The sequence below is a fragment of the Mastigoproctus giganteus genome, chromosome 3, assembly GCF_048544385.1.
Source record: "Mastigoproctus giganteus isolate SK-2022 chromosome 3, ASM4854438v1, whole genome shotgun sequence".
In the NCBI taxonomy this organism is placed as follows: domain Eukaryota; kingdom Metazoa; phylum Arthropoda; class Arachnida; order Uropygi; family Thelyphonidae; genus Mastigoproctus; species Mastigoproctus giganteus.
In genome coordinates, this window is record NC_143577.1 from 11,172,232 (window position 1) to 11,196,230 (window position 23,999).

The 23,999-nt window shown below is 36.1% G+C and overlaps 1 protein-coding gene across 1 annotated transcript in view; it reads right to left on the reverse strand.

Moving 5' to 3' along the window:
• hep (hemipterous) overlaps nt 1–20,386 on the reverse strand; it is a 117,775-nt gene extending 97,389 nt beyond the window's left edge. The window contains exon 1 of the mRNA XM_090369911.1: nt 20,233–20,386. Coding sequence (XP_090226037.1) covers nt 20,233–20,386 — 154 coding nt within the window. The remainder of the gene's footprint in view (nt 1–20,232) is intronic.
• Nucleotides 20,387–23,999: the final 3,613 nt, after the last annotated feature.

Genomic DNA, 23,999 nt, shown 5'->3' on the forward strand with positions numbered 1-23,999 from the left:
ATGGGATTTATCCAATTAGATTAAGAGAGGTAAGCAAGCCAGTGGCCATAACTGTGATCACATCTTTGGATTCAGGGAGGTCCTTATGGGCTGAAGATGTGCAATTCACAAGGGCACGTCTCCTTCTGAATTCATCAGAAGGAGACATGAGTGATTATAGACCTGTTAGTTTAATTTCTGTTCCAGGGAAAATAATGGAGTCATTGGTGAAAGAAGTAATGCAGGACCATCTAGACAGGAATGCAATTATAGTGCACGCAGCATGCATTTGTTAAGGGGCAATCTTGCCTGAACATTCTGATTGGATACTATGATGCAGTAACAAAGGAACTGGATGGAAAAAAATTATTTTGTTATCACTTACTTCGATTTTATGAAAGCTTTTATGTTGCACATAAGAGACTGTTGTATAAATTAGAGCACTGGCATTAAATGAAAGTCACTGCTAATGGACAAAGGGTAGTTTAATAACCACTTTATCTTCTCCCACTCAACCATAGAGGGATAGTTGAGTGGGAGGAGACAGTGGTTATTATTATTATTATTAGCCATATGGTGAAAGGAAGCCTGAGGCTTTTGTTGCACCAGCCAAAAAAATAAAAAATAAAAAATTCCGAGTTATCCTGAGAGAGAGAGAGAGAGAGAGAGAGAGAGAGAGAGAGAGAGAGAGAGAGAGAGAGAGAGAGAGAAAACAAGAGTCAGAAGTAGAAGGGAATCACCAAGGAAGAGAAGAATGATGATATCCAGCTCAGGACCCTGGGTGTGCCAAGCCCACACTCACCAGATGTGAGCCCCTGGGGTTAAATTATTATTAGACGCTGCTCTTTGTGGGCTAATTTTATTAGTGGAGTGCCCCAGAGTTCAGGTGCTAGACCCATTGTTGCTTTCTATATTTATTAACGATTTTGATGAAGATATAGCAGATGATACAATGATTGGCAAGGTGGTTAATGACAATAATCAAGCTACTCTAACAAGATCTGTTTTTTTTTTTTTTTTTTGCCAGTTTTTGGCGCATCGGCTTCTGTGGCTATAGTGCACCTCCCAAGGTTTTTGCAGTACTTTGATCCAAGCCCGAGGCAGAATTCGAACCCACGACCTTTGGGTTGCCAGGCAGGCACTTTACCCACCCGGCTAGCAAGGTCGGCTTAACAAGATCTAGAAAAATTAGGCAGATGGGCTGAGAAATGGCAAGTTTTTTTTTTAACATTGACAACTGCAGGGTACTGCATATGAGTAGCAGTAATTCCAGATTAAGGTACTAACTGTATGGTACCCAGTTTAGTCAAAAATGAAACAGACCTGGGGATAACTGTGCAGTCAGATATGAATTTCTCTGAGCAGTGCAGACAGGCTGCCAGGAGAGCTCATAAGGTTTTGTCAGTGATATACAGGAACTTTGCAAGCAGGATTATTCGATTGCAGAAGGTGGTGGTTAGGCTACATCTTGAATATAGATTTGGAGGACTCATTTTAGGAAGGATGTAGACTTGCTGGATTGGGCGCAGAGAAGGGCAATGAAAGGGTGGTCTTACCAAGAAAGGATTCATTTCTGCAAAATGCATAGCCTGAGACTAGGCATCTTCAAGGTGACCTAACTCAGGTGTTTAAGGTTTTGAATGGATTGAGCAAGCTCAACACTGATGGCATTCTTCCTCTGGCATGAGGAAGAATGCCATCAGGGTGTATAAATTCAAATTGAGGAAGTACAGCTGCAGGATATATATGTGGAGGATTGGCTTCAGCCAGCATAGAGGTTGACTGTTGGAACAAATTTCTATCTGTTGCAGAAGTGGGTAGTTTGAATAAATTCAAGGAAGAACTAGACATGTTATTTGAGAGGATGGACACATGATGTAGGAAGTTTCTTTTTTTTTTTCCTTTCTTTTTTTTTGGTTGATGCTTTAAGTTTGCTTTCTTGCATCATTTGCCCCTACCAATACTAATACAATTCATATGTCACCCTCCCCAAGTACAAAACTATACAGGAAAAACTTTTTTTGTTAAAATTTCTAAAATTATCTAAAAATAATCCATGTAATCTTATAATAATAAAATTTTTAAGAAGCTTTTGCACTGCTGAGAAAAACTTCTTTCCACTTTGTTTCACTCTATTCTGTAACGTTTTACTATAGGAAGGAACAGGAAAATGAACGAATGAACACTACTTATTCAGTGAACTAAGTTTCAAAATTAGCATACAACAATATTTACATTTATCAGAAATGATAATGTCCAACCTGAAAAAATCCAAAGATTTCATCAACGATTATTGAATTTGGGGCAAAATTTTGTTGCAAGCCAAATATAACATTGTTGATGTTCAAAAGCATAACATTATTATGGCTTCTTAACAATATACAATATTTTTATATAACCTTTTATATAATCTTAGTGACAACCATATTTTCCCTACTTCGTCAATGAGATTAGCATTAGTAGAGGCATCTGATGCAAGAAAGCAAGCTTATGCAGCATCAGCCAAAAAAAAAAAAAAAACCCACTTCCACTTCACCCCTCCGTTCGTTCGAAATACCTGTCCAGCTGAGCCTTAAATTTATTTAGGCTATCAACTTCCACGACAAGTGATGGAAGTTTATTCCACCAACCAACTACCCGCTGGCTAAAGGCAAATTTCTGCACATCTATCCTACATCTATCTTTCCTCAATTTGAATTTATGCCCTTTCAGGTGATTATTCTGAGCAAGAGAAAGAATCCCATCAGCATTGAGCATGCTCAAACCATTCAAGGCTTTATACACCTCTATCAGATCACCTCGCTGGTGCCTAGTCTCCAGACACTGTAATTTGCAAAACTTAAGCCTTTCTTCGTAAGGGTACCCCTTTGTTCCATTCACTAATCTTGCTGCCCTTCTCTGTACTCATTCCAGCAGCTCTACATCTTTCTTGAAATGAGGCCTCCAGACTCAAGGTGTGGCCAGACCATTGCCTTATACAAGGGAATAATCACCTCCTTATCCCTGCTAGAAAAATTCCTGTATATCATTGACAATACACCATGAGCTACTCTTGCAGCCCGTCTGAACTGCTCAGAGAACTTCATATCTGCCTGCACAATTACCCCCAGGTCCTTTTCATTCTCTACCACTGTCAGTGTAGTACCACAGAGTTGATACTTTGCTCTGGGGTTGCTGTTTCCCATATGTAGTACTTTACATTTGTCAATGTGAAACTTCATTTGCCACTTTCAGCCCATCTGCTCAACCTTTCTAGATCCTGTTGCAGCAGCATAGTGTCAGTAGTCTCCTTCACAACCCTGCCAACCTTTGTATCGTCTGCAAACTTGGCCATTAAGCTTGATATACCATCATCAATATCATTTATAAATACAGAAAACAATAATGGAACCAACACTGAACCCTGAGGGACTCCACTAATAACATTAGTCCACGATGAGCAGTGTCCATTGATTACCACTCTGTCTTCACCCCCTCAACCACCCCTTTATCCATAGCAGCAATTTACCTCCAATGCTACACTGCTCAAATTTGTGCAGCAGTCTTCCATGTGCAACAGTATCAAAAGCCTTTCTAAGATCCAAGTATATAATATCAAAGTTATTCCCTGCATCCAGTTCTTTTGTGACTGCATCATAATATCCAATCAAATCGGTCAGGCAAGACTTCCCCTTAACAAAACCATGCTGTTTCCGAGCTATAACTGAAGTCTTGTCTAGATGATCCTGCAGCCGACCGGGCTAGCCAGGTGGGTAAAGTGCCTGCCTGGCAACCCCAAGGTCGCGGGTTCGAATCCCGCCTCGGCTTGGATCAAAGTACTGCAAAAACTTTGGGAGGTGCACTATGGCCACAGAAGTCGATGCGCCAACAACTACCAAAAAAAAAAAATGATTCCGGCAGTGCTTCTTTAACCAGTGCCTCCTTTAATTTTCCTGGAACAGAAGTTAAACTCACAGGTCTATAATTACTTATGTCATCCTTTGATACTCCTTTGTGAATTGGGGTCACATTTGCACATCTCCAGTCTGTGGGTACCTCCTCTGAGTCCAAGAAAGCTCTCATAATTAAGGTAAGGGTTTGCTTACTTCCTTTGCTGCCTCCTTTAATATAACTGGATAGATCCCATCCACCCCAGGTGCCTTTCTTGTGTTTATCTTCAACAATTTCTCCTCCCTTTACTCTCAGTTATCACAAGATTCTCTAGCTCACTGCCAGAGTTGAATACACCTCTGGCATTCCCCTTGCTGAATAACTCCTCATGTGTGAATGTCGATGCAAAATATTCATTTAGTTTGTTAGCTACCTGAGCAGGATCATCAACAGTTGACCCATCGATATCAAGTGGACCAATCTGATTCATCCCCTTCCTTCTGGAGTTTACATAAGTAAAGAACTCTTTGCTGTTTTTCTTTGCATCACTTGCCAAAGATTTCTCGTGATCTGCCTTTGCCTGCCTAACCTCCTTTGTAACTTGGTTACAGATCAAACTTGTATCTATCATAGGCTTCTGTGTCACGTGTTAATTTATATGTATCCCATGCATTTTTCTTCTCTGTCATATGTCTCATTAGTTCATCTGACATCCATTTAGACAATATTTCTTAGTTGGTATGTAAAGCCTAGTAGCTTGGAAGATAAGTTCTTTGAATGCTTCCCATTTTGAATTTGCTGTTGGTAACATCTTCAGTTGGTCCCACTGTATAGAATTTTATATACTGTCTCAGACCATTGTAGTCGCCTTTACGAAAGCAATAACCCTTCCCTTTACCCCTGATGGTAGTTACCTCTTTGAGTAAATCCCACTTCAGCACACTGTGATCACTGCCACTTAGTGGTTCCTTTATCTGCAGATTCTTAATGCATGAAGAATCACTGCTGATTATCAAATCAAGAGTATTACTTCCTCTAGTTGCCTCCCGAACATGCTGATGTAGAAAACAATCATCCAATAAATCCACAAAAGCCTTGCTAGTGTGCGAGTGACCAACCCACAAATTCCAATCAATATCTGGGAAATTAAAATCTCCCATTATAAGACTCTCTGATGTACTGGCCCCCTCTATTTCCCTGTACAGTTTCTTATTATACTCATAAGAGTCATTAAGCCTATAGCACACTCCTACTCTCAATTTTGATCTCCCAATGCTTATGTCACACCAAACTGACTTGACACTGCACTGTCCAGCGATGTCGACTGGCTTCACTTCCTTGGATTTTGTGTGTTTCTTAACTAATAGCATAATCCCTCCTCCCTTCCTATCCTGTCTATCCTTTCTGTAGATGTTGTACTCCCCAAATTCCAGTTCTGCATTCCTTATATCTGTGTGATACCACGTCTCTGATATCCCAACAATATCCGCCTTGATGTTTACAATATAAAAAGTCATACTGTTAAGTATAATAATCAGTATGAAGTCATACTTAATATACTTATAACATAATACTACAAGTATACTATATGTATTTTACAAATCAGGCAATGTACACTGTGTTACACTTCAGGTGTATTTGATTTCTTAAATTAATTGAATTTTTTTTCTTTTTCTATTATTTAAGTGAAAAGTAAACAACTAACCTTGTTTCCAATTAATTACTAATTGATTAATTAATAATATATAAAAGTAACTGTTTTCACTTCATTGCACATACTTCACAATCTAATATTCACTCAATATTTGTAATACTTTGTAATCACAACAACACATGAAATGCAACACATTTCATGCTCAGTGTTGAAATAAATTAAACAAATAACTGTATCTCAGACATAGTAGTATGTTGATACTATTATTTTGTAATGCACTTTATTTCTTCCTGAATTTTAATAAAAAACTGAAATATAACACTTATTATATTACTGATTAATATAATAAATAAATCATGAAATATATATTTTGTACACTGATAACAAACGTAATATTTTTGTTTGTCTGTTGTCACTAGAGACCTGCTATCTGATGAAGGTTGAGAGAGAGAGAGAGAGAGAGAGTACCCAATACAGATGCAGTTGCAAAATTTTTATTTGGTTTTATCTTGATTTAACTTATGGTTAATCTCTTCCATAAATAGTAACTTACTGAAACATACAAAAATACATTAATTCCATTCAACCAAAAGGGATTTTTTTTTTTTTTTTTTTTGCCACCATTATTTCTAGTCTCACAGCTCATCAGATGCATGACTAAAATAAAAACAAAAAGGAGGCTCAAGGTCATTTCACTTCTCACTCTGTACTAATACTACAGAGGCCTAGTGAGTGACTTCGAGCACCTTAGCAATCTTTATTACACACAAGAAACAGTGCGACTTTCTCTGCAGTACATTAATAAAATCAAAATATTTAAACTGATGAAGACTGCACATACCTCATTATAATTACTATTAATTATTGTACTGTTTTTCTTATTCTCCAATGTGAAAGTATTTTATCTCTGAAGCACATTCATTACTATTCTCTTTGATATAATGGAATAGGTATGCATTTAAAATTAATATTACAATAGACAGCAATATTTGCTGTGTGTTTATTTTTTGCTTACATTTAACTGAACCTACTGTTAAAAATACAACTACTTACATTTTCCACTAGTATACCTTTTATTCAAATGTTTACAGATGTAAAAAGGTTCAGCTGCTAGTACTTAACATTCACTGAAAGGTGGCTTCTCAAAACTGCTCAATCACTAGGTATACCCTGTAATCTATAAAATTTTTAAATCCAGCAACTCTCAATTTCGAAAAAAGAACAATTGTAGTGTAGAGGCAATTCAATTAGTTTTTAACAAAAAAGAGCTATGCTGGTTGATAGCCTTAAATAAGTTTAAGACCGAGCTGGACAGGTATTTGGAACAGGCAGAGGGGTAAAATCGGAGCTTTTTTTTTTTTTTTTGGCTGATGCTGCATAGGCTTGCTTTCTTGTATCGTATGCCTCTACTAGTGCTAAATGCTAATTATATATTATTGTACATGAGAGAGAGAATTTAATTTATTCATCTTTTTTAATAATAATCTGACAAATCTTTAAACTAATTCAAATGACCTACTTTCACAACAGCTAGTGGAAGTTTATTCTAACAATCAATTACTCTCTGGCTAAAGACAAATTTATAAATTTCCACACATCTATTCTGCAACCATCCTTTCCAATTTGAATTTAAGTACCCTTGTGTTTGTCATCCAAAAAATGATAAATATGTTATCAGGATTTAGTTGTCTCAAATGTAATGCCTTAAACACCTCACTCAGGTCTCCACATAGATTCCAAATTTACAGAACTCCAAGTCTTGCTGGGAAAGGATAGCTTTTTTGTGCCCCCAACTAATCTTGTTGTTCTTCTCAGCACCCTACCCAGCAGATTTATGTCCCTCCTAAAATGGAGCTTCTAAACCTGTATGCAGTATTCAAGATACAGCCTTAGTGGTATAAACATTTTATTCCTGTTGGCAAAGGTTACACCCCAGGGTCCTGAGCTGGGTATCATTATTCTTCTCTTTCTTGGCAATTCCCTTCTCTCTCTCTCTCTCTCTCTCTCTCAGAGTAATTCAGAAATTTTTTTTTTTTGGCTGGTGAAGCATAAACCTCAGGCTTCCTTGCACTATACGGCTAATAATAATTATATCATCAACAGAATCCCACAAGCTATCCTAGAAGCCTCTCTGCATTACTCAGACAACTTGCTGTACAATGGCTAGATGTGGAAACCCCTGGTGTCGTCAGAAAACTAACACACTGTACAATGCCTAGTTTTTGTTTTTTTTCATTGTCAACTACCTTGATTTTGTTGCTACCCAAATGCAATACAGCTGAACCTCTCATATTATTATTATTAGCTATATGGTGCAAGGAATCCGAGGTTTTTGCTACACCAGCCAAAAAAAAAATTCTATTCTGAGTTACTCTGAGAGAGAGAGAGAGAGAGAGTCAGAAGGAAATCGCCAAGTAAAAGGAGAATGATGATATCCAGCTCAGGATCCTGGGTGTGCCAAGCCCAAACTCATCAGATGTGAGATCCTGGGTAGATATCCTGCAACCCAGGAACCTGATCCGTATTAGATCTTAACAAAAAAAGCCAAAAAAAAATTCCATTTCAATATCGCAAAGAATATATTACATTGTCTTGTGTGTTGTTCAGTATTGTTGTTGACTCTGAGTCGGATATCCGTCTGACTCAGACGTATATACACACACATACACACGTCTGAGATGGATGTATAAACATACATACATAAGTTAACATATTTTATATAATTATGGGTTCTAAAGAATTAAAAAGTGGAATAAAAAGAAAACATGCTACTTTATCATTAACAAGCTCAAAGTGACAGAACAACTTGAAAATGATGTTCCTGGAAAAAAAATTGCTGAAGAATTTGGTATTGGCCAACAGGCTGTGTCAAATATTAAAAAACAAAAAGAATCTATGAAGACATTTGCTTTAAAATTCGATGTGGGGAGTGATAAAAGCAGTGTATCAAATAGACACATTAAAAAAGCCAAAAGAAGCGTTGCTAGAAGAAGCTGTATTTAAGTGGTATTCACAGCAATGATCAAGTAGCGTTGGCATGTGACACCAACGCCACCTGATAAATGTAAAAAGGCAAAAGTCAATACATTTATCCATCTATCGGTGGATAAATGTATTGTCTTTTTACAGTTTTTAAAGAAAGACTCTACAGTGATATTTTTTTATCTATTTTCATCAGTACTACTTATATCATTAAATTTTCCATTTATTTGAGTTCTAAGTTTTTTTGTCTTTTAGGGCTATCTTTTGCTTCACTAATCCAGATGACCTCTCTCCCCAATTAATCCGGATTAGTGAGGGTTTATTGTATATAATACAAAAGAATTATTTACTCAGGGGACACTTCATTCACTACAGTTTAGCACAATGGCTTTGCAATTGTATACAGGGAACGATACCACACAATTTAAATAGATATAATTGCATAAGTAACAATTATGCAAATTGTCTGTCATTCAGGGAGCAAGAATAAGTCATGGAACAGGTTGACAAATTTTAAGACTTGCAACAAAGACCTTACAAATCTCATTATGTATAGAAGTAGCATCCTGAAGATTGTTACAAGAGAATTTAGTTTTCCACAGTGTCCCAAAGTGAAACTAAGTTTCTGAGACTATGATAGAAAAAGAATATTAATTATACCATAATGATCAAATGAACTAGACTTGATCTCTAGTAAAAAATTGATTTTACTTTAATTTGATGGTTTCGGTATCTTCACACTTGGGGAGCAAAATCAAACATTACAATGTGCAATCACAATTTTTACATTAATTTCATGGTATAATTAGTGTTCTTTTTTCTACAATAGTCTCGGAGACATAACACCATCTGTCTCTGTAATAAAAAGCCACAGTCTAGTTCATTTGATCATTATCTGATAAAATGGGGCAATAATTCACATTGGTGGTTTTGTAGATAGGCCTAAGAGGCATTAAAGCAATAAAGTGTAACACTGGCAAAATGTCCTGAAACTGACTATTTGACATTGAATGAATGCCACAAGTAACTAGTCCATACTCCTTTGTGACAAAATGAATGGAAACACATACTTAACTTTCTACTGCTAATATGGCTTTTAAATCTGTAAATGAAATCAAATCCTCTTGTGTATCTTTGCCCACCAATATTCTTCATCAACCGGTGAAATACCACCACTTTGCTTATTGGAGGCTTGAAGTGGTGAAACCCATGTTTAGTCTCTAGAGCAAAGTTTCCGGCATCCCCCTCCCCCATACTTCTCCTTCAACCCATGCACGGTACTAAGTACTATAGGTTTGATACCTTTCGTGTTTGGGGTTTTCATAAAAAAAAAAAAAAAAAAAAATTCTCTAATTGGTCATAATGTTTTCCTTCTCATTTTGATATACTATGGATTGCAAGATATTATTATTATTTTTTTTTGTATGGTAAGTTTAAGAAATGCCAAGTGAGCAAAAGAGTACTTTTCTTTTAGGCAATTCCCATTCCCAGGAGACACTAGCAACAGGTGTCTAATCTTGCTGCAGAGCTTTGACTTCACTGGCTGAATGTGAACAGCTGACAAAAACAAGACATTCATGTTGCACCAGACACCACAAGTGCATCTGGGATTCAATTTGGAGATCACTAAGCTTTAATTATAAAAAACAAACATGGTAAAATTTATTATCACTATTGGTTTCTCTTGTTTATTTCTGTGTGATGTTTTTTTAAATTCAGGTAAAAAAAAAAAGAAAGGAAAAATTAATTTTCTTTACTGACACAGATCGGGTTATCACAGATGCAAAATCTCAATATAAAAAAGGCAAGTGCCTTTTTTAGACTGAGACTGCGAATGATATAAAGTTAAACTTGCTCAAAACATTCATTTGCCCACAAACACAACAGTGCGAAAAACATGTAAGGACACTTTTTCTTTTTTTTTTTTTTTCAAGATGGTGTTGACTTCACTGGCTGAATGTGAACAGCTGACAAAAACAAGACATTCATGTTGCACCAGACACCACAAGTGCATCTGGGATTCAATTTGGAGATCACTAAGCTTTAATTATAAAAAAAAACATGGTAAAATTTATTATCACTATTGGTTTCTCTTGTTTATTTCTGTGTGATGTTTTTTAAATTCAGGTAAAAAAAAAAAAGAAAGGAAAAATTAATTTTCTTTACTGACACAGATCGGGTTATCACAGATGCAAAATCTCAATATAAAAAAGGCAAGTGCCTTTTTTAGACTGAGACTGCGAATGATATAAAGTTAAACTTGCTCAAAACATTCATTTGCCCACAAACATAACAGTGCGAAAAACATGTAAGGACACTTTTTCTTTTTTTTTTTTTTTTCAAGATGGTGTTGACTTCACTGGCTGAATGTGAACAGCTGACAAAAACAAGACATTCATGTTGCACCAGACACCACAAGTGCATCTGGGATTCAATTTGGAGATCACTAAGCTTTAATTATAAAAAAAAACATGGTAAAATTTATTATCACTATTGGTTTCTCTTGTTTATTTCTGTGTGATGTTTTTTAAATTCAGGTAAAAAAAAAAAAGAAAGGAAAATTAATTTTCTTTACTGACACAGATCGGGTTATCACAGATGCAAAATCTCAATATAAAAAAGGCAAGTGCCTTTTTTAGACTGAGACTGCGAATGATATAAAGTTAAACTTGCTCAAAACATTCATTTGCCCACAAACACAACAGTGCGAAAAACATGTAAGTACACTTTTTTCTTTTTTTTTTTTTCAAGATGGTGCCCAAAGGTAATGTTTGGCACTGATCAGATACATTTTGCAGAAATATGGATCAGAAGGCATGGACCAAAAGAATGACCAGTCAGAAATCCCGATTTGTTTTGTTTTTTTAATTAGAGATGAGCCTAAGAACAAGAATGTAGCAGGAAACCAGTACACTTACATATATTACAGAACAGTATCCAACAAGTTTTTCCTGCTTTTTCACAAGAATTCCTAGAGATATCTATAAAATTGTAACTGTGAATTGCAAGAGTGTGTATATAATGCAAGGTGCATATGTGGACCTCTTAAAAGTAACTTCCGCTGAATATGCTAAAACACAAAAAATTATACATATAGACAAAAAAGGTAAAAATCAATATATTTATGCATATGGTAGGGGAGTTGAGCTATAAGGTGTAGTAACCAGGGAAAAATAGAGAGAACCTGTAAGTAAAAAATCAATTCACCTGAAATAAATATATAAATGCAATTAATAAGGGCATAATAATTGTAAGAACCAAAGGCTGTGGGTCCTAGGACTTTAACTACTTCTTCAAAAAGGTTGGCAGCGAAAATCGTAGGAGCCACAACAATAGTCCGGGTCTGTTTCTGTTATGATGTATACGTAAATGGTATACATCATAGCCTACCCGACAGAGACCAGAAGGAAGAATAAAATAATAAATAAACTATAAAATAAAAATAATAATGATAAATAAAAACCTGTGGAAAGAAAAGTATAAAAATATAAAATTTAAACTCAAAAATATCTTAAGAGATGGGGCAAACACAAGAGAACTTACTGTCTGTATGGATCGGAACACATTGTTGTCAATGGTTCACTTTGCGGTATACATATATATATATGTCAGTTGAAGTAGCCCCATGTAAGGGGGGGGGAGAGGCATAAAATCGTAATCCAGCGCTGTACCCGTGTAACAGGGGAGTGAGCAATTAAGCAGATGAGCAAAAGCCAGCAGAGGGAGAAACAAAAACTAACCAAGTAGTGTGGAAAAGACACCAAACTTTGTAATTGTATATTTATTAATTTTGTATATTTATTTGTATTAATTGTATATTTGTAACTTTGTATATTTATTTCAGGTAAATTGATTTTTTACTTACAGGTTCTCCCTATTCATCCCATGGTTCATCATCATCAGCCATTTTCAATCCACTGCAGGATGAAGGCCTCTCCAGCAACTTTCCCGTTCCTTCTGTTTTGTGCAATGGCCATTCATTTATTACCCACAAACTCATGAATTTCATCTGTCCATCTCCGCTGTTGTCTTCCAGGTTTTCCTCTTAGCTCCTCTTGGGTACCATTCTGTTATTTTCTTAGTCCATCTGTCATCATGTCTTCGAGCTATGTGTCCTGCCCAAGCCCATTTTAGTTCTTTAGTTTTGATAACAATGTCCTTTACTTGAGTTTGCTGCCTAATCCATGTGTTTCTACACCTTATAGCTCAACTTCCCTACCATATGCACAAATATACTGATTTTTATCTTTTTTGTCTATTATTCATTATGGTTACCGGTCCTTTCTGCGTCTAACGCAGTTCCCGGATCCATAACCCGATCTTATATACATTTTATAAATTTTGCATCTCATTCCTGTTTGATAAAACTTTAGTAATTTCATTGCATCTTTATTTTTATATATATGATTCAGTCTATCACTTCTTTTTTGAAAGAAATTTCAAGAAAAATGAAAAATTCTTCTTAACTTAATAAACTTCTAACATCATAAAAATAAGCAATTTTCTTTTAAAAAAATTAGAAAGATTTTACCCACTAAACGATTTTTTTTGTTTATTCATGGCAACTTGCAATGTACACTTACCCCTGCCCAGTACTTTTAATTCTGAAAACCTAAAAGTTTTAGAATTTTAATTACATTGCATATGCTTTGCTTGTTTCTCTTTTAGAAAACTTCTAAATCTACCATATTATCATTTAGTAACTATTTTGTATTAATTGTATTATTAAAATATGGCATCCCACCTCTGTATAATTTGCAGTTAAATATAACACAGTATAACAAAGGGAAACAACAATCTGGACAATCCAATGAATGCTAACTGTGAAAACTCAACATAAGATATACAGAAATTCCCATCTACGATGGACGAAATTTGTTCCTCTATTCCTTCCTCTTGTGCACAAATAGTATTAGTATTAGTAACGGCCACATGGTGCAAGAAAGCCTATGGCTTATGCTGCACCAGCCAAAAAAAAAAAAAAAAAAAAATGATGAAAAAAAATAAATAAAATAAATAAATAAATAAACTAAATAATAATAATTAATAAAAAAAAAAAAAAGGAAATTAAACCTATCATCCTATGCGCTTCCCTTACCCGAAAGTACTATCCAGATGACCTTTGAATTTCCCCAAACTATCGGCTTCTACCACCCATGAAGGCAACTTATTCCAGTAGTTTATAACTCCCTGGCTAAAATAAAACTTCCTGCAGTCCAATCTAAACATTTCCCCCCGTAACTTGAATTTATGTCCCCTAGTTCTAGCATCATTTATAATCTTGAAAATTTCGTCCTCATTCATTTTACTGATGCCTCTCAGAGCCTTAAACACCTCAATCAAATCTCCTCTAAGGTGTCTAGTTTCCAAACTCTGCAACCCACATATTCGAAGTCTTTCTTCATAAGGACGCCCTTTTGCCGATCTCACCAGGCGAGTTACCCGTCTTTGCACCCTTTCAAGAAGCTCGATGTCTTTCTTTAGGTGCGGTCTCCATACTTGAACACAGTATTCCAAGTGTGGTCTAACATAAGCCTTATATAATGGGATTATCACGTCCCTATCTCTACTTGCAAAAGTTTGATAGATCATTGATAGGACACCATTGGCCTTCCTTGCAACCTGTTTACAATGCTCAGAGAATTTCATGTCTGACCGTATCGTAATACCCAAGTCCCTTTCCTCCAGTACTGAGTTTAGTTGAACTCCACCAAGTGAATAAGTTTTTTTGGGATTACTGTTTCCCAGGTGTAATACCTTACACTTTGTTGGATTAAAGCATAGCTGCCATTTTTCTGACCATTCCTGAAGTCTATCTAGGTCTCTCTGAAGAAGCTCAGCTTGACAGTGATTATTAACTACTCTACCAATTTTAACATCATCTGCAAATTTAGACATCACGCCCTCTATCCCTTCATCAATGTCGTTTATGAAAATTAAAAACAAGTCCTAATACTGATCCTTGGGGAACCCCACTTCTTACATCAACCCAATCTGAGGAATAGGTCTTGGCTTTCTCTGTTAAACTTTTGCTTCCTATCCCCAAAAAGAAAAAATCTATCCCAGTGGCATGCTCCCAGCAAGCCACTCTGATGGCCCACATCTGCTACTCCATTTGCTAAGAAGATTAATGTCAAAAGAGCTTTTGCACAAGATTACTGAAGTGCTGTCCTGCAATAAAAATAATTTCCTGCACTTTTTTTTACAATGCACGTTTTCAGAAAATACTAAATAATTCACATAATGATATATCAGGCGCCTCCGTAGCCAGGTGGGAAGGGGCAGCAGTACGTAGTACACGCTTCTTGATTAGACTGGGGTTCAAGCCTGTCACCACCAAATACGGAGGATGCGGAAAGGTCAGGGAATGACCACCGCATATCCCAGAGCAATATGGCCTTAGTTGCTAATGCTCCTAAAAACCAAATAACATAACATAAACATAATGATATATCTTTCTGAATTCATTACAACTTATAAAATGTATGGGTCAAAAATTCCATGATCTCATACCACACTGTCGCTTTGAAATGGCCTTGGCTTTTCTCCACTGCTTCAAGCAGAATGTATGGTTGTAAATAACGGATGCTGTGCTCAGGGCTGCAGTGGAGGGTATATGCGAGATATATGCCGTATACCCTGTGGATTTTTTTTTAGGTGAATAACACCACTTTAGAGAATCAAATTTCTAAGAACAGATTCAAATCAATAAAATGCACTACACTTTCATCATTTATTAGAATTACATCTTCAGTTATAAGAATCAATTTTGAATGCCTCTGTGATATTTTTCTAAGGCACATTTGGAAGTCAACCATAAAACAAAAACAATTTGCAGTTTTCGGTTTATTGGGCTTTTGTTTGTACAATGTTATAAATAGGTAGTTACTATAGCTTTAACAGAAGAAGAAACTGCCAAGTTGTTACTGATAATTTTGCCAAGGAAGAGGAAAATGAAGATGAATCCGAATGAATTCCAGTTACAAAATGGCAAACTCTTAAATTTATAGCCATCCTGAGGACAGTGTTGTAAGAAACTGGTGCAAGTGATCGTGAATACAGACTGTTATGTAATATTGAAAAATCTACAGACTTTGGAGTGATAATTTACAGCAATCTAAAATAAGGGACTATTTAAAATTATAATCATATTACAGTGTTGTTTAATTAATATATACAGTGGACCGTGCTTACAGTTGGTTCAATATACGATCAAATCACTTTACAATGGACTCTCCATAATAAAATACCATTCACTATATATGTGGTAAGAACCGGTCATTGTGATCACATTTGTGAATTCAATTTTAATTTTATTAAATGGCAATTCTAATAAGCGAAAATAGGAGGAATATCATTCATAGATGGTTGTTGTTGTTATTTGGTTTTTAGGAGCATTAGCAACTAAGGTCATATTGCTCCGTCATTCATAGGCTATAAAAGTAAAGATATAAAGCAAAAATTTACACTTTATTACCTTACCAATTAAAATTAAATGATAAGTGAAAATCGGAAGATATTTTCTGCAGGTTAGCAAAATAAAAATAAAGTTACACTTACGTACATAGCTTAATTAATACTGTAATATTTACATACTAATTGATATTTCTGTTCACTGACTTTTTTTGGGTTGTAAAATTCAAAACAGTAAAAAAGATAAGCAATCAATAACAAAGAACATGGCACGCACAAATTGCAACTAACACGATGCATGCAAATGAGACACATGGTTACAAGTTTATGAAGCTTTAAAAAATAGGAACAAAGAGAAGATTCTGAAAATTTATTTATGTTTTTTATATGATTGAAGATTTCAGCGAAGAGGAATATTTCACCATAATAACGTAAAAACTCACAGAATTTCAACTACTGGTATTATTGAAAATGCAATAATAGATCAAGTTTACTACCAGTTTATAATAGATTACACTAACAGAAAAGCCCAATAAAGTGGAAACTGCAAATTGTTTTTGTTTTATGGTAGTGACCTTCAGAAATTTCCTTTAGAAAAATATCACAAAGGCGTTCAAAATTGATTCTTATAACTGAATATATGATGAAAGTGTAGTGCATTTTAATGATTTGAATTGGTTTTTAAAAATTAAAGCAGCTGATTCCACTAATCAGTTATCAAGTTAACTGGCGGCTACTTATTTAACTTTAAGATGGGATGGGCTTACGACTGTCTCCGAATGGACCATGTGGTCCTTCCTTTCAGCCACGTGTTTTGTTTTTGCTTCATTTAGTTTAGTTGAAGTGATTTTTTGTGTTGTGCTTTAATCAATATATTACTTTTAATCAGTTTTTTAAATTAAAATGTACAATTTCCATTATAAAAATCCCCTTTTAGAGAGATAAAGAGCTTAGTCACATAGCGAAAATTTCAACTTCCGAGGTGTTGGAACAAATTACCAAAAACGTATATGGGTTCACATTACAATACGATGGTGTCTCTGGAAAAAATTAATATCATAAAGTGGGGGGGTCTACTGTATGTTAATTAAGCTATGTACGTAAGTATAAATTTATTTTTATTTTGATAACCTATGGATAATATTCTTACAATTTTCACACATAATTCAATTGGTAATAAACTTTTGGCAATAAAGTGTAAATTTGTGCTTTACATCTTTATTTTTATAGCTTGTGGAAAATATTCGTCGATTTTTGCTTATTAGAATTGCCGTTTACTAGAATCAAAATTCAATTTGCAAATGTGATCACTATAACCGGTGCTTACTATATTTACTGAAAACTAAAAAGTAAATTTATTAGAATTTGATTCTCAGGCAATACTTATAGTTTTATGCAACCGAAGCGAATTCGATTAATAAGCCTGATATGCACAGTATACTCTGCTTTTAGTAACGTTCATAGAGTATATCTTCTGCTAATTTTAAGACTACAGCACTGGCTGTGCCTACTAATGAAGTCTGCATAGTGAAAAATGGCTTCATCTGACCAAATAATGGTCTTTAAAAAACGTACTGTTAGTCCTCTAGCCATCAAAACATGATCTGGGCAAACTCCATCACAATCCTCTGAATAAAGCTCCTGCATGTACTGCACATTCCACTTTAGTTCTGTTTTCAAAATGTTAAGTAAACCCAGTTTCATGCACACACACACTCAGGAATTACATAGGACCATACAAAAAAGCATTTTGAATCACCTTACTGTTCTCATCTGACACAAAAGTGGATAGCATTCCACTGCATTTTCGATCACAAATCCCACTGTTAGTTAGTTAGTTAGTTATGAAAGTTTCAAGACACAAGGGCAACTGTGGCCAATATGTGTCTGTCAGTGTCATTATGTTCATTTTAATGATTTATGATGGATATATCAGAGCATATTTATTATTCCTAGATGTTTAATATATATAAAGAGTTCACTTAGGTTTGCTTTGACACCAAGTACATGAGAGAGGGTTAGAGGAGCTTGCAAGTTTGCTAATGATTGGATGTGGTTCGAACGGCTGAATAGGATGGACAATCAATCAGGATGTGTGTTACTGTAAGTTGTATCTGACAGACAGACCAGAGCACGGGATCTTCTCTTAGAAGTAAATGTTTGTGAGTGAGGAAGGTATGCCCAATGCGCAGTCTTGTTAATATAACTTCCTCCTGTCTATTTGTACATGAGCTAGAACGCCACGAACATAGATCTTTTTTTATTCTGCAAAGTTTATTGCATGGTTGGTCCCTCCAAAGTTGTTTCCAAATAGAAGTATATTTGGTACAAAATACATCCATATAATCTGTAAATGGTACAAACTGAAAGTTATCTTGTATATTAAGACCTGGATTTTTGGTGGCTTGGTCTGAATGATTATTTCCTGGGATTCCAACATGGCTGGGAATCCAATAGATAGACACTTGTTTTCTTGCTTTATGCAAAACTCTGAGTTGTTTTTGATATGCTGAATCAAGGAATTTGAGGAAAAGCTGCTACTGCACTAAGGGAGTCAGTATAGATTAGAGCAGGTAGAAGTTGATGCTCGGTAATATTATCCCATTGTTAATAGCCTTTGACGACAACCTTTGACCTAACAGACATATATTTAAAAATAAAAAATCACAGCTCCAAGTGCAATGGTTTACAGAATTTACCAATCTGATTATTTGGGATAAACAGCAAGAAATAGTTGAAATTGGATAACTTTAAAAATTTATTCTTAATTCTCGCATAATACTTTCTAATCATATCAAAAAACATTATTACAAGCAACAGTCTTGTTATACAAACAAAACAATTCCCCTGACTGTCTTATGATCAAATTCCAAGGTCAAACTGTATGAAATACAAGGTACACAAAACTCTTTAGGAGTACTAAGAAGGTGGTGTCCCATTTACTCCACCAAAGACCCTTAACTTCTTTTTTTTTTTCTTTCTTTTTTTTTTTACAGTTAATACACAAATCTTTCTGTTTTTGGTGGTAACCACTGCACTCCTCACTTGACAGTTAAGATTTTTTTTTTTGGTTGCATTCCATTCCATTCAGCTTGCCACCATCTCTGAACAACTATTACTGATTCCCCCACCCCCAAATGGTTGCAATCTGCTTTGTTTGCTTGTACTCAGTTGCCCACTCATAATGATAGAGAATAAATTTCTGTTTATTCTCTAGATGGCCAAGACCAAAAGAGTTTACAAATTCAGTGCAAGTGCCTACATACCTTCAAATTAATAAGGGGAGCCAAATTTTCAGTGCCATTGTTCAAAACGGACCGTGCGTTTTTTGTAGCAGCATGAGCTTAAATCCACAACTCCTTACTTGTGGTTGGGTATGTATATTAGCCACTGAAATACGGCCAGCCAAAAATAAAACTGGATTGCACAATTCAAAATATAAATTAAATTACTTCTTGTTGCCTTTAGTAGCAATTTTATAATTGGTATAAGAGTATTTTTTAAATTTAGATTTCATTTATAGCGAATGATATTAAATGGCATATTTTTCAATTAACATTATTTGAATAAATATTCTACAATCTTGCAATCCCCAACCAAATTTTAAAAACTGGTAACAACTTTCCCATTATCCTGTATAATAAATGCTTCCCACATATATCCATATAAAAATTCCTTTCATATCAAGGCAATTACAGTGCAGTTTCTTCTGATAAACCATGTACACTACGTTAAGATCCTTGTGGGAGAACTTCATCATTAACTGATTGAAAACTAATATGTAATTATAAAAATTCCAGCCCTCCCGAGATGATATTGCAAAGATGTTTATGATTCACATGATTATGTATATTGCCATAAGAATGTCAGATCATTGATAATTGACTGCCTGATAAATAAACAAATAATTGAGGTAAATATTGCACAAGTATTGTCACTTAAAAATTTAAAGCTACACCACTCTAATTATTCTAAGGTGATATTACATAACAGAATAGTGATTTTTTTTTTTTTTTTTATTTCTTTACACGTTCACATTATGATTTTCGTACCAGTATTTAATTAAGCAAAACATCCAACAACTTTTCATTTCGTCTTAATGCTTGTAACTTTCTAACTTTCTAATTACATGAAGTTCATCAACTAGCTACAAAGAGATATGCAATAAGAACTGCATACCACATCAAAAATTTTTGCTTTATCAAATTAACACCAAAAGAAATAAAATCATATAAAAATATCAAAATACATCTACAGCACGATGATCATCTGATCAAACGGAGGTAGCAACCAATCTGATAGCACATTAAAAAAAAAAAAAATCAGTGACTTACGAGCTTTGGGTCTCGGTCTTGGGGTATGCTGCGGGCTGGAAAGACTTAAATTTAAATCTCTTGGTAACTTATCTTTACTTCTAGCTTCGTTTTCTGCTTTTAAGCGTGCTTCTAAACTCAAGAGCTTATTATGAAAAGAAGCCATCGTCGCCATCTTGGATAATAATCTCAAACTGATCGTACGATTGATAAATATAAGGCTGGACGTTCAAGCAATGGTAATGATAGAAAAAAAAAAAAAAAAAAAAATCACAAAATAGAAAGAGAAAAACACAATTAGCCTAAACGCATCCAATTAAAAATTTCTAAAAACAACGAGCTGAAACAGGAACTACAAAAATATCTGGTTTGGATATATTTACGTGGATAATAATAATCACGGAATTTGCAAACACACAAATAAATAAATAAATAGTAACAAAATTGCACAAGGGTAGCAAATGCAATTTAGAAAGTTTTAATATACAGATGTGGTGAAAACTTTCGAGTTAGCACTGTTACTTTTGTGAAAAATTAAAATAAATAAACCAGCTCAGTTCAGCACTCAAGTAAATTTCGAATAAAATTTACATCAAACAAGAACTATAAACATTAATATACACTGACTGATCACTGAATTATGACCACTCATATGAAAACTGAATGCGACCTGTTGACCACGTGAAGTACAAGCGTGAGCATAGATAAGGTGTCAGTGGTTCAGCAAGTGGTAAAATTCCGAGAATGATGGGTAAAAGGAAGGATTTATCGGACTTTGATAAAGGACAGATTGTGTGAGCTCGACGAGCTGGTGCCTCGATTTCTCAAACGGCTGAACTGGTGGGCTGTTCAAGAGCCGCCGTTATTAAAGTATACCAGGCGTCAAATTAGTCAAACAACAACGCGATAGCAAAACTGCAAAGGTCAGCGAAAGGTTGACGTTAGAGGTGAGCGCCAGGACCGACGATCGTACAGGCGAACGGGCGCAGCACTGTTAAAGAGTTGACTACACAATACAACATGGGCCAACCCGGAACAAAATCTGGTTGGCATGACCAAGCGTCGCACGCTCGCACGTATGGGCTATACCAGCAGCCGACCCCTACAGCATCTTCTCCTAACCAAGGTTCATCGGCTTAAAAGACTCACCTGGTGCAAAGAGCATATAAGTTGGACGTTAGAAGACTGAAAGAAGGTGTGCTGGTCGGATGAATCACGTTATTTACTCCATACCGTGCATGGTCATGTACGGATTTGGCGTCAACAACATGAGGCTCTTGATCCATCATGCATGGTATCAAAAGTGCAGGCCGGTGGAGGCGGTTGTATGGTGTGTAGCATGTTTCACTGGCAGGAACTTGGACCCCTGGTGCATGTGGAACAACGTATCACTGGTTTCTGCTATCGTCAACTGCTTGCTGACTGTGTATATCCCGCTATGTCACACTTTTTCCCAAATGGCTATGGTGTCTTCCAAGATGACAATGCGCCGAGCCATCGGGCACTTGTTGTGCAGGAATGGTTTGAGGAACACAGTTCTGACTTCCAGCATATCGATTGGCCTCCGAACTCCGCCGATATCGATCCCATAGAGCACTTTTGGGACACTGTGGAAAGGCACATCAGGCATCTGGATACACCAATCACCTCCATACCTGCATTGCTGACTGCATTACACACAGCTCGGTTGGCCATACCTCCCGAACGCTTCCGACATCTTGTTGAATCAATGCCACGTCGAATACCTTCTGTAGTGATGGCAAAAGGAGGACCTACGAAGTATTAGATAGGTGGTCATACTTGAGTGATCACTCAGTGTACATGAGTATCATGGATATGAGCATCTTTAAGTGGTAAGGGCTGGCCTAACGAGGGGGAAGTTAGTGGGTGACAATACCGAGTTCCACAATTCTTGATGGGATCCCTTTCGGAGCTTAATATTACACTTTTAAGTAATTTAATTCGATTTTAATAATGGGCAAAAGAATTCTGCAAATTTAAAATAATAAAAATATTTTTATTTTATTATTTTTTTATCTAATTTATTTATTATAGGTTAGAATTAACTTGTACCTTTTTAACTAGCACATGTATAAAATGACATACATTTCCTACCCTTGTATTTGAAATGCAAGGGTAGGTCATCATGCACTTTACACAGGGCCCGCATTACCGCTCTACGCCCCTATTTAAGGCAGACTAAGGCCATGAACTATATTGTCTTTAATTGTTTGTACTATTCGGTTGTTCTGCCTACTTGGACAAAAAAAGAAAACAAAAAAAAGGCGCGTTTTTAAAAGATAAAGCCATACAGTTTTATCAAACCATACATTTTCTCCGTCTTGCACTTAAAATAAACAACACTCCCTCTGAACGTATATATTTCTAATGCATATCATTAACCAGGCGATAACTGCAGAATATTTTCAGAAAAAATCTTAATCTAAATCTAAAAATCAAATTTTTTTTAATTTTTAGATACTTAGGCCGTAGCTGAGTGGTCAAGCGCGTGGGTGCATAAGTACACGTGCCTTGAGTGATCCAGGTTCAAGCCCGTGACTGCTGAATACGGTGCTGTTTCTTGTTATCTCTACCTTGTGAACTCCTCTGACCGTGTGGTCGCCCTGAAGTATAAACAGAATATTTATTTATTATATTGTGCCGCATACACTCGGTGATCGTTGAATTATGATCACTACCTAATACCGTCTATCCCTTGTAGGGCCAGCCTTCGCATGGATAACAGCCGCTATTCGCCTAGACATTGACTCCATCAGATGTCTGAAGACGACCGTAGGGATCTGCAGCCATGCTGCCTACAAGGCTTCCCACAATGTCGGAATTAAATATGGTTGCGTGTCCATATGCTTCACTTCCGTTCCAAAATATCCCAAGTGTTCAATTGGATTGAGGTAGGCGAATAAGGAGCACAATCAAGATAGGTTATATCTTCTTCACTGCGTTCCTGTAACCACCACGGGCCAAGCTTATTATCGTCTTGGGAGATCTCGTTTCTGTTTGGGAAAAAAATGCAACATGACAGGGTGGACATGGTCTCCAAAGAGCTCCTGGTACACATCAACCGACCTCATAAACATGTCTTCAGGAACAGTGCGTGTCCGTCTATCAACGTACAGCACAGAACCTCAGATCCAACACTATGGGCCATAGCTTCAAATGTAATAAGTTCAGTGTACTTTGTACAGATCAACGCCGACAAATCAATATCCATAGCTAACCAATGCACCAAAGAAAGGAATATCAATATCTGCTCCTCCAAGAGCCATACTGCTCACAGGGCAGATTAGCTAGATATGCCACAGCCCACAGAAAAGTTCAGATCTCTGGTGGTAACTGCTTTGAAGGTATTATAGTCAGGAATCCACACATTGTCGTCACCCGAATACATTCTCTCACCACAGCACATCTAGCTGCAGCAACACGAGAAGGTGACTTAGCATTAGCATTAGCATTAGCATTAGTAGAGGCATATGATGCAAGAAAGCAAGCTTATTCAGCCTCAGCCAAAAAAAAAAAAAAACAACCACTACTCCCATTTCACCCCTCAATTCGTTCGAAATACCTGTCCAGCTGAGCCTTAAATTTGTTTAGGCTATCAACTTCAACAACAAGCGATGAAAGTCTATTCCACAAACCAACTGCCCGCTGGCTAAAGGCGAATTTCCGCACATCTATCCGACATCCGTCCTTCCTCAATTTGAATTTATGCCCTCTCAGGTGATTATTCTGAGCAAGAGGAAGAATCCCATCGGCATTGAGCATGCTCA